Source organism: Camelus bactrianus, chromosome 6 (genome assembly GCF_048773025.1).
Source record: "Camelus bactrianus isolate YW-2024 breed Bactrian camel chromosome 6, ASM4877302v1, whole genome shotgun sequence".
Classification (NCBI taxonomy): domain Eukaryota; kingdom Metazoa; phylum Chordata; class Mammalia; order Artiodactyla; family Camelidae; genus Camelus; species Camelus bactrianus.
The window spans coordinates 19,788,092-19,799,026 of record NC_133544.1 but is presented as its reverse complement, the minus strand read 5'-3'; the positions used below and the strand labels follow the sequence as shown (position 1 = coordinate 19,799,026).

The window sequence follows — 10,935 nt, the reverse complement described above, 5'->3', positions numbered from 1 at the left end:
AGTAGAGAGAGATAAAGGGATAGAAAAATTGTGTGAAGAAATAATGCCTGAAATTTCATAGCAGCACTATTTACCTTGGCCAAGACATGAAAACAAACTATATTTCCATTGACAGATGACTAGATAAAGAAGTTGTGGGATATATATATATTATATATATATAGAATACTACTCAGCTATAAAAAAGAATAAAATAATACCATTTGCAGCAATATGGATGGAACTGGAGATGTCATACTAAGGGAAGTAAGCCAGAAAGAAAGAATAATACCATATGATATCAGTTATATGTGGAATCTAAACAAAAAAAAAATGAAACAAATGAACTTATTCACAAAATAGAAGATTGTGCTCGCTTGGGTAGCACATATACTAAAATTGGAACTATACAGAGAAGATTAGCATGGCCCCTGCACAAGGATGGCACGCAAATTCATGAAGCATTCCATATTTTTTTCAAGATTTGCAGATACTAACTAATATATATAAAATACATAAACAACAAGTTCATACTATATAGCACAGGGAACTATGTTCAATATCTTGTAGTACCCTATGATGAAAAAGAATATGAAAAGGAATATACGTATGTATATGTATGACTGAAACATCATGCTGTACACCAGAAACTGACACAACATTGTAAACTGACTATACTTCAATTTTTTTAAGAAATCCAGATACTGAACTGTTCCAACAACCTGATCTTTGAGATGGCCTTTTCTTAAAGTACATACAATAAAACTTTAAAAAAAATCAATCATTGTGATTCACTACATTAACAAACTAAAAAAAGAAAATGCTGACTCATCTCAATAGATGCAGAAAAAGCACTGACAAAAAACTGATGTCTATTCCTAATTAAAAACTCTCAATGCTCCCAGGATATGGAACTCACCTGGGCAGGCACCGCGGCTGGGCTTGGCACACAGGAACCATGCAAGAAGCCCTCATTGCAGAATACCCTTCGGTTCCACCTGTTGGTCAGAGCTGCCCCTGAGCATCTCAGAGCAGAACCTGAACTAACAAGTGGCAGCTCCTGGGCAGGTCTGCGACCCAGGGCTTCATGGTGCGCCGCCTCTCTCCGCCTGTTCTTCCAGAGGCTTCCAGCATGGCGGCCTCTGGCAAGACAGGGCGCAGGGCCCGCGATAAGATTCACCACAGGGCCACCCACGACACCTCAGCCGCAACCAGCCACCGGACCAGGGCTACAACCAGCGACCAGACCAGCGCCACAGCCACTGGCCAGACCAGCGCAAGCCCAGGTCCGGCTACCTGCGCGGCGGCCTTCCGTTCCAGGTGGGCGGACGGAGCGCACCGGCACTTACGCAAGGGCTGCGACGCCGGGCGAGGGGGCGCTAATGCACCCAACTCCCCGGCTGCAGTGCTGGGGTGCCTCACTGCGGAGATCTCAGAGCTGGCGGGAAACGCAGACGGGGACAAGAAGAAGATGCAGATACCCCACCCCACGCCACCTCCCCCTACCAGCCCCAACTCCCGGCACCTGCAGCCGGCCATCCACAGCAATGAAGATTTCAACAAGCTTCTGGAAGACGTGATTATCTCCCAGGGAGGCGTCGTGCCCAACATCCAGCCCAAGCTGCTGACCAACAAGACCAGCACACCCAGCTGGCAGAAGGTATCCACCAGCGGCAAGAAGTCCTCCCAGACCTCCAAGGAGTACGGAGGGAACCTGCTCCCCACCACCAGCACCCAGTCCTCCCCTCCTCACCCCTCCCCCAACAAAGGCCCTTTAAACCCCTCACCAAAAGACCTTTCAGAATAAATGCATTATTTTTCCATGGGGCGAGGGGAGGGGAGCCTCTAAGCTAATGAGAAATAAAAGGAAACTTTCTCAACCTAATACAAGGCATCTATGGAAACTATCGGTAACATCATATTTATTTCCTGATGAAAGAACAATTTCTCTCTTATGATTAGAAACAAGATGATGTCTGCCCTTATTCTTCCTACTGAAAATTATACTGGAGTTTCTAGTCTGTGCAATCAGATAAGAAAAAGAAATGCAAAGCACCCAGATTAGAGAGGAAGAAGTAAAACTGTTTTCAAACAACACAACTCATTTATGTAGGTAATCGAACAGAATCTACCAAACAGCTTTTAGAACTAACAAGTGAATTTAATGACATTGCAGCCCAGCTGTCAGATGACTTCAGCCCTAGCTCTCATTTTGTTTGCAACTTCACAGTAGACCTTGAGTCACAGCATCCAGTTAGGCCACTCCCAAATTGCCCCACAGAAAATATGAGATGATGAATGTTATTTTAAACCAATACATTTTGGGGCTATTGATTATGCTCCAACAAATAACTAATACAGGCATTGCAAACCTGTTCATTCATTTAACATTTACTATTTACTAACTCTGAGCTAGGCACTGTTTTTGGTGTTAGGGACACAGTGGCCAAAAAAAATCAGTAGAGTTCCTGATTTCATGGAGCTTACATCTTGATGGGCATGGGAGAGCAGCAAGAGGCAGGCAATAAATGAGTAAACTAATCAGCAATAATGACCAGTGATAAGTGCTTTGGTAAACTAATATGATGGAGGTGGGAATCATTCCTTTAGGCAGGATTTCCAGGGAAAACCTTTTGAGGAGGTGATGTTTAAACTAATACTTGAATGATGTGAAGATTTGGAGACAGATTCTTCCAGCCATAGAGTTCAGCAATAACAAAGGCCCAGACGTAGTACTAAACCCGCCTTGTTCCAGGTCCAGCAAAGTGATGGTGAGGGCCCAATCGTGAAATACAGGGATGAGCAAACTTGGCTTCTGGGTCAAATCCTGCCCAAAGCCTGTTTTGGTATAGCCTACAAGCTAAGAATGGCTTTGACACTTACTATGATTTATATAAAGTTGTATTTTAAAAAAAAGGAGGAGGAGATGTGATAAAGATTGTATGTAGCCCGAAAAGCCTAAAATATTTACCATATGGTTCTTTACAGAAAAAGTTTACCGGCTCCTATAGTAGGACTTTATTGGTCAGTCTAAAGAATTTATACATAATTTTATTTTTTAACTTTTTATTTCTTCTTTTTATTGTGGAATAGTATTCCATTATGGCTGTATCACTGTTTGTCTGGCTTTTTTATCCATTACCTAGTGGAAGGACATTTGAATTGTTTCCAGTTTGGGGAGATTATGAATAAGCCACTACAAACATTGAAATACACATATTTTAAGTGTACAGTTCAGTGAATTTTGGTAAATGCATACATCCACGTATGGCCAGTCTACTTAAAATGTAGAACATGTTTATAACCCCTGTGAGTTCTCGCTTGTCTTTTCCCAATTTCCATCGCCATAGCTTTCCTCGTCCCAGAAGTTTATACAAATGAAATCATTATAGTATGTGAGTTGATTCTCCCTTTACCGCCCAAGAATTGAAGGCTTTTAAGAGGGAAATTGGCACAGTCTGATTTCTATTTTAAATTATCTTTTTGGCTACTGTGTGAAGAATGCTGAGTAGACGATAGTGTGCCACTTTAGTATTCTTTTTCTTCCCATCTTCCGTGGGAGGAAATGGCTCGTTAAAATTCCTGGGCAGACCAGAATTTACAGGTCGGCGTCAACTCGGTATAGCCGGGCTGGATTCAGACTCCCATTCAAGGCACTCGAACTGTTTCTGCTTTCCCGGTTCCGCCCAGCAGGTGGCCCCAGAGCCCGGCTGCTGCCCTGCGCCTCCCAGTCGGCGCGCTGCCGCGGGAGCCCCGCGCTGCCGCGGGAGCCCGGCGCTGCCGGGCGACTCCTCGCGGCGATTCCGGCGCGTGTGGCGGCGCGCGACCAGCGGTCTCGGTTTGCGCTGAAGTTGCGGAGCCGCAAGGATCCCCAAGAGTTGTAGCGCCTCGGCTTCGGGCGCACCTCGGGCCGGCGAGCCATGTGTGCCCGCCTCAGACCCTCAGCCGAGGCGACCTGGGCCAGGAGGAGCTGAAGTTGTGTAGGACCCGCGGCCGCCCCGGGACCGTCGGTTCCGCTGGAACTTTCTCTGGATAGAGGGTGCGTGCGGGCGCATCCCGTAGGCAGCGCTTTTAGGAGGCTGCCCGCGCGAAAAGGTGGCCCGTCGGGTTAAGAGACGAGGAAAGGAGAGGGCTTCCGAACTAGGCTTTGGGTTGAAGTAAGGGGAGGTTGGAAACCAAAGGGGACCGGTGTTGAGCGGCGGGGAACAGACGGAGCAGGCTGCGTGGCTTGGGGCAAGGAAAGCCAAGTTAGCAAGCTTGTTTGGCTGAGGAGTTGCCTAGGGATACGCAGCACTTGACAACCTCTTCTTTCCTCTTCTCCAGCCTCCTCCCAGGTGCTGAGGTCACAACCCCATCCAGTCCTCCTTCCTCCCACCCTCTCTCTCTCCCTCAGCCTGGGGGAACCCGAGGCGCAGAGGCTGAGAATGAGGCGATAGTGGAGGATGGAGAGATACAGCCTTGGAGACCCGAGGAAAATGAGGCCGACGCCCCTGTTACAGCTGGCGCTGCTTCTTGCCCTGGCCAGGAGCCTGAGGGGGAAAGGGTGTCCGTCTCCGCCCTGCCGGTGCCGCCAGGAGGACGACTTCAGAGTCACCTGCAAGGATATCCACCGCATCCCCAGCTTACCGCCCAGCACGCAGACCCTGTGAGTACCTGGGAGAGGAGAGGGTGAGACCCAGCGGCCAAAGGCAGCTGGGAAAGGTGAATGGAAGTGCACACACAGAAAGAGCTTGAGAATAGGCCAAAGGGGGTGTGTGTGTGTGTGTGTGTGTGTGTGTGTGTGTGTGTGTGTGTGTGTGTGTGTGTGTGTGTGTGTGTGTGTGTGTGTGTCTATGAAGAATAAAAACTCCATCGACCAAACTTGGGATTACTGACACCCCAGTTATTTATAACACAGATGAAGTTAACAAAACTTTAGTACAAGATGAAAAGTGAGAATTGTTCTTTCTAAAGAGCTGCTCTTCTGCACTTTGCCTGCTCCCAGACCTGGGTGAATCTTATTATACTTCAGATGTAAATAATTAAGATTAATAGCAACTCAAGAATTGATCCTTTGGGTGATGAAAATTGCAAAAAAAAAAAAGTGTTTCAAATTCTAGTCTTTCTAGATGGGAGAGGTCTCTTGATTCATCAAGTAGTTGACAAAATTTAATCAGGGCTCTCTTTAAAATACAATCGTCACTCGGTTTCCATGGGGAATTGGTCCCAGGCCCCCTGTGTATACCACAATCCAGGATGCTCTATGTAGTATTTGCATGTCACCTAAACACATCCTCCTGTGTGCTTTAGATCATCTCTAGATTATTTATAATACCTAATACAATGTAAATGTTATGTAAGTAATTCTAAATACACTGTAACTCTACATAAATCATTGTACATACGGTGTAAATGCTATGTAAATAGTTGCCAGTGTGGGGCAAATTTAAGTTATGCTTTTTGGATCCTTCTGGAATTCCTCACCCCCACCACCCCCCAGGAGTATTTTCAATCCAGGGTTGGCTGAATCGGCAGGTGTGAAACCTTTCCATACAGATGGTCGACTGTATACCCTTTATACTTTGTATGAAGCTAACTTTGTATGAAGTATCTGAGTTAATACTCAAATGTGAACCACCCACTGTTAAAGTGCATCCAAAAATCTCCTTGGGAGTAGGCATGGTAGAGGTAAAAGAGATGAAATTTCATAAAATGCATGTTTTATCTGTGTGTTAAGTGTTACCAAATTAGAAATTTGATGTTAAATAAGTTTTGTGTATATCTTTTCCTTAATAGACATTTAGATCAATGATAATTGAATGGATAATTATAAAAAGACCAAGGGAAGAAGGCTTTCTTGAATGGTTAAAAATAGAACAGTAAGAAAGAATAGTAAAAACAATCTAGGCTGGTTAAGCCCAGTTAATGTGAGAAAGCACAGGTTATAAAGAAAATGTAGATAAATGGAAAGCAGTGGTGAAGTTGTATGTACGATTTCCTCAGAAATTTAGCTCATAGAAACAGTCAGCAGTAGGTTATGAGTGTTTCACCACAGGTGTGTATTTCTGTGCTGAGATACCTCAGTTTCTTCTCTCACCTGGATTAATTAATGCAGTGACCTCCAAACAGTGCTTCAGTCTCCACGCTGACACCATGGAATAGAATATGTTCTCATCTTCTTGATTAAACCCCTACTTTGACTCCTCGTGGCTCCCATGATAAAACTGTTTTGTACAGCCTACCAGATCCTTTAAGACCTAGCCCAGTCTTTCAGTCTTCAGGGCTCCTTCTCTATCTGACTTTCCATTCCTAGTGAACAGAATTCCTGGCATTTTCCCCAAAGTTCTTTACTCCCACAACTGCCTTCCCTCCCACATTTTATTCCCTCTGCCTAAAGCAACTTCTCCCTTTTCTTCAACTGGCTAATGCCTACACCAAGGTCCAGATTAGGGGTCAACTTCTTCAGAAATCCTCTCCCAACCCATGACCCTTAGGCTGGGTGAGCTATCTTCCCCCACAGCATTCTGTGTGTGAACCCTATCCTAGCCCTTACATACAGCTTTTCTGTAACTTGTTACTTCTCTGAGTGCCTACCCAAGCAGGACAGTTAGCTTCTCTAACACAGGGACCCTATCATTCAACCCTGGAACTACTTTGGTGCTAAAAAAAAAAAAAAAAAAAAAAAAAAAAGAGGGAAGGAAGGAAAGGAAGAAAGAAAGAAAGAAAGAAAGAAAGAAAGAAGCTCGTTAAGTGAATGAATGAACAAACAAATATACTGGTCTCAGATTGTCCCCTGTGTGATGGGGAGAAAGAAGGCCAGAAACATGACGACCTCAAAGACTTCAATAAAGGCAGCAGAATTTCAAGAGCCATCAAAGAGAAATGTGGCTCTGACAGTGGAAGAGACGTTAGGGTCATCCTGTGTATAATTCCGCCAAGCAATGAGGGAGAAGGGAAATGTTGGAGAAAAAGCAATGGAACAGGAGTCAGGAAACACGTTCTCTTCATCCCTCTCTCAGGAACTGTGAAATGAGGTGAGATGATTTATTTGGGAGGACCCAAGTTTCCTTTAGGGTAAAAGGAGGGGTTCCATTAAGGTACTTTATGATGCCTGTGATGCAGTGAGGCGAGTCTGAGGGAATCCACTGAATCACAAGGGTAAGAACTGAATTAAGACAGCAGTAGGAGGAACCTGACCTTGAAAACAGTGCAGGGTGGGATGAGGGAGGGCAGGACGAGGGGCTGTTCCGAAGAATGAGAGGAAGAGAAAAGTCGATGAAAGGTGTAGGTAAAAGGGTACGCTAATTTCAGCAATGACCACAGCCATGTGCAGAAGTAGCACAATGATTTTCAGATCTTTGGGGGGCAGTAGAACTCTTTGGTGAGAGGAGAGCTTTTGAGAGCAGTCAGTATGTAAAGCTAACGATCATGCTGTGTTTGTGCCTGTTCTCAGTACTTTACACCAACTCGTCCATCGAATCCTCACAGAATCCAACTGAGCAGATGATTTTATTACTCTCCTTGTATAGACGAGAGAACAGGCACAACAGAAATGAAGCAATTTGCTCACTGTCACACAGCTCATAAGTGGTGGTGCCGGGTTGTGAAATACCACAGAGCTGCACCCTGAAACCCCTGCTCTCAGACGAAAGTGGGTCTCCCCCGGCCAGCTTTTGCACAGTATGGCCATGAGCCTTTGGAGAAAGAAGTCTGAAAGCTCGTGATGTCCAGTAAGCCACAGATAATTTTGGGGGCTGTTGGCCTGAGAAATATGCAAGAACTCAGAAAATAGAAGGTTAGGAGGAAAAGAAAACAGAGAGACAAAGAAGGAGGGAAAGAAGAAAGAGAGGATGTGAGGGAAGGAGGAAAAGAAAGACTATAGCTAAGTTATATCATAGAAGGCGTTCTCTGCTGGAACAAATCAGATCTTTGTCATTAAAAACCTGTTCTGCGTGGTAACCCTCTTTTCCAAATATAGATGCTGTTTAACCACTGCCTAAACATTTTTCAAATTATTATGGTGCTGAGAGCAATTTTTCCTAGCCCTTCTCTTTTATCCACTAGCGTGATGCTGAAAAGTAAAGAGATTGCCTTTCTTTACCACCCATACACCTGCCTGGTGGTCTGGTGTATGGGTGGGAGAGACTTACACTATTTGTGGGTCTCACTGAAACAGTGGTTCTGAATCCTTTTACCTACTCCCCCACCTCCAAATGGGCATGATACATTCTCAGTATAACAGTGATTCTCACTAGGTGAGAACTGAGGAAGAGCTGGTATCCCTACCCTCCAGTGGAATATTCTAGACCCTTTGATGTACAGGTAGTTTAAAAAAGAATGCTCCTCCCAATTGAGAATTACTGATTGAGGGGAACTTAAATAAAGCAAGAAGACTAAAATTAAAATGTTACATTCTGACATATAATTATAGATCATATTGTCTCAACCCCAAGGATCGCAAGACTGACCCATCACTCTCATTCAGAGAGTTGCCATTTGCTTCCTCTGTGTATGAGAGGCCATTGCTTCTCTGAATGAGGAGGTGGATGGGGTTTGACAGCTATTCCTGATTTGTATGGATTCTTCCTCAGGAAAGTTCCGCCTTACCTTGCCGTGTCCCTTTGACTTACCTGCTTTTCGTTTTATGATGTTGACAGCCACCGCCTCTACCTGCTCCATCCCCCGTCTTGAGAGTCTAGGGTTTCAGTGGCGTGGTGGTTTGTCTGTCACACACGTGTGTGCCTTCACAATGCTTCTGGAGTTGTTGCACCCGTTGTTTGCAGGTTCCAGATTTTGCTTCAGCGTTTAGTCATTTGTGTGCTGTATCTGGGGCTCTAATTGATGGACTATCCTGGTGTTTTCCAAACTGAAGAGAGTCACTCACCATCTTCAGGGGTTTCACCCTACCTGTGTTCGACCTGTGCTATTATTCACTCAGTATCTTTAGGTTGACTCACTCCTTTGACTAAAGGAATTTTGTTTAGAAAGCTGAAATCATGACTATAAATGAAAAATTAGCATGACTTGCTATAAATAGGAGGTAACAGACAACCACACACAGTGAAAACACAAATGTAATTATATTCTAGCTCAAGAGTATTGTCTATGAATGCTCTGAGCCTGAGGCTGCCTTCTTTTTATCATAAAGGAAGAGTAGTAAGTGTTTAAGAAATATTGAAGAAACACCAATCCACCATGGTGTCCTTGGTGGTATCAGAAGGACTGAAAGACAGTGGAAAAGGGAATCACTTTCTCACTGTGTGATTCAGTATTATTTAATGCCATGCAGACATTTCACCTAAAATAATCTTATGTGTCTGCAAATCACAGCAGTTCCACACTCAGGGAAATGTGGATGAATTCCATATGTCACAATTATTTTGGTTACAATCAGTGGTCGTAACCTGAATAACGTTGGGTTCTTGACCTAAAGAGAGGCACTCTGCCTCAGCACCCACATGCTGCCCAAGCACAGACCAATACTTGGTGTCTGATGAAGGTGGCTTCACTTTGTGCTTTCAGGCTCCACGATCTATTCTCTGTTGCTCTGTGTGAGCTTGTGTGTATCACTCAAGGTTTTCGTTGGTAAGTAATGGAAAACCCACTCTGTCTAGCTTAAGGAGGAAAGAAATATTTTGAAAGAATTATATATAATTTACAGAATCATTGTTGAGCCAGGCTTTGAAAATAGGCCCAGGCCCATGGCAGGCAGGATGTTGGAGCCACAGCCAACCATCTGGTTGGAACAACTCCATGGACAATACCGCAGTTATAGCCGCAGGACATCTGTGGTGCTAGGCACCCGGTTATATAGCTGCCCGGCTGTCTGTGTGCAAACAGCAGTCATTTCTCAATTGTCCCTGCCTCTTTGAATCAGCAGCCAGAGGGTGATATCCTATATGAGAGCATCTGATGATCTGCTGTAGGTTACCTGCTGAGTCCTAGCTGCTGGGGGCAAGGAGAAGGAGGAGGGCACCCTCCCACTTTTGGTGTCAGTAGTGGGAGATGCAGAACTGTGTCCTTCTAATTAATAGTGCACCAAATGAGGAATTTCTGATGAAAGAGAGACCATAGGCCCTCAGCACTGCTCGTCACTTCTTCCATTATGCAAATGGTTATAAAGCGCTGGCTGTATCCTAGACACTGTGCAAAGTTCTGGATTTGGTGGAGAATGATGCCAATGTGTCTCTGTCCTCAGGGATTTCACAGTCTTGTGTGGAAGCTGAATATTCACCAAGTAATCACATAAACATATAATTAGAATTCTGTAAGTGTGCTGAGTGTACTTGGGGGGGAGAGCTGACTTAATGGGTTCAGAGAAGACTTTGAGCTGTACCCTGAACTAGTAGAAGTGGGGCATAAGCAGTTGCATGGGTGGCGGTGGAGGGTAGGGAAGCACTGTTGCAAGAGATGGAGCTGCTCATTTGAAGAGCTTAGAAGAATTCTCACTTAAACAGTGAAGGCCTTGATTTATTCACTTGGAACAAAGACATTGATGGGCAACAAATAATACTATATACTTTATAGCATGATACAGGTCAAAGTGAATTCTGATGTCTGTGGGGCCAACTTTTGTGTACGAAAAAGACTTCTGAGGATAACTGGTTTTAAAAATAAATATTTGATTCATTAAAGCAATAAATGTAAAACCTAAGTTTTTCTGAGTTCTCCATATATTTATTATTTTATTTGTAAATCTAATTAATTGTAAAAATTACTTTAAGGAAGATTTTATAATTTAATAATATCTTAATAAGTACCTTAATAAGATAATAAATAGTTTAAATGAATACAAATTTAATATATTTTCTTTTAAAGCACTTGAATGTTTGACAAAACTTTCCAAATGCTTAGAACATTCTAGAAAATCTATTAAATTAAACTTTATAAGTACCGGGAATCCTAAATTTTTAGGCATCCCAATGCTATTTATAGGGAAAGGAGAGTGAAGTGGTTAAGAGCACACTCTCTGGAGTG

General features: G+C 43.9%; 2 protein-coding genes and 1 non-coding gene across 3 annotated transcripts in view; all 3 read left to right on the top strand.

The window, feature by feature from the left end:
- Nucleotides 1-348: 348 nt before the first annotated feature.
- LOC123617105 (U6 spliceosomal RNA) lies at nucleotides 349-455 on the top strand. The gene has a single exon (XR_006725174.1). It is a non-coding gene; the product is annotated as a U6 spliceosomal RNA (small nuclear RNA).
- A 456-nt stretch (nucleotides 456-911) lies between these two features.
- Nucleotides 912-1,786, top strand: LOC123617099 (uncharacterized). The gene has a single exon (XM_045517281.2). It carries the CDS (start codon nucleotides 1,067-1,069, stop codon nucleotides 1,784-1,786), a length of 720 nt encoding a protein of 239 aa, XP_045373237.2. The 5' UTR covers nucleotides 912-1,066.
- A 1,945-nt stretch (nucleotides 1,787-3,731) lies between these two features.
- Nucleotides 3,732-10,935, top strand: part of TSHR (thyroid stimulating hormone receptor) — a 127,908-nt gene continuing 120,704 nt past the window's right edge. The window contains exons 1-2 of the mRNA XM_045517286.2: nucleotides 3,732-4,018; nucleotides 4,303-4,624. Of these exons, the coding sequence (XP_045373242.1) occupies nucleotides 4,422-4,624 (203 nt within the window). The 5' untranslated portion in view covers nucleotides 3,732-4,018; nucleotides 4,303-4,421. The remainder of the gene's footprint in view (nucleotides 4,019-4,302; nucleotides 4,625-10,935) is intronic.

Coding starts and splice junctions, on each gene's coding strand:
- LOC123617099 (XM_045517281.2), top strand. CDS start 1,067: ATGGTGCGCCGCCTCTCTCCGCCTGTTCTTCCAGAGGCTTCCAGCATG.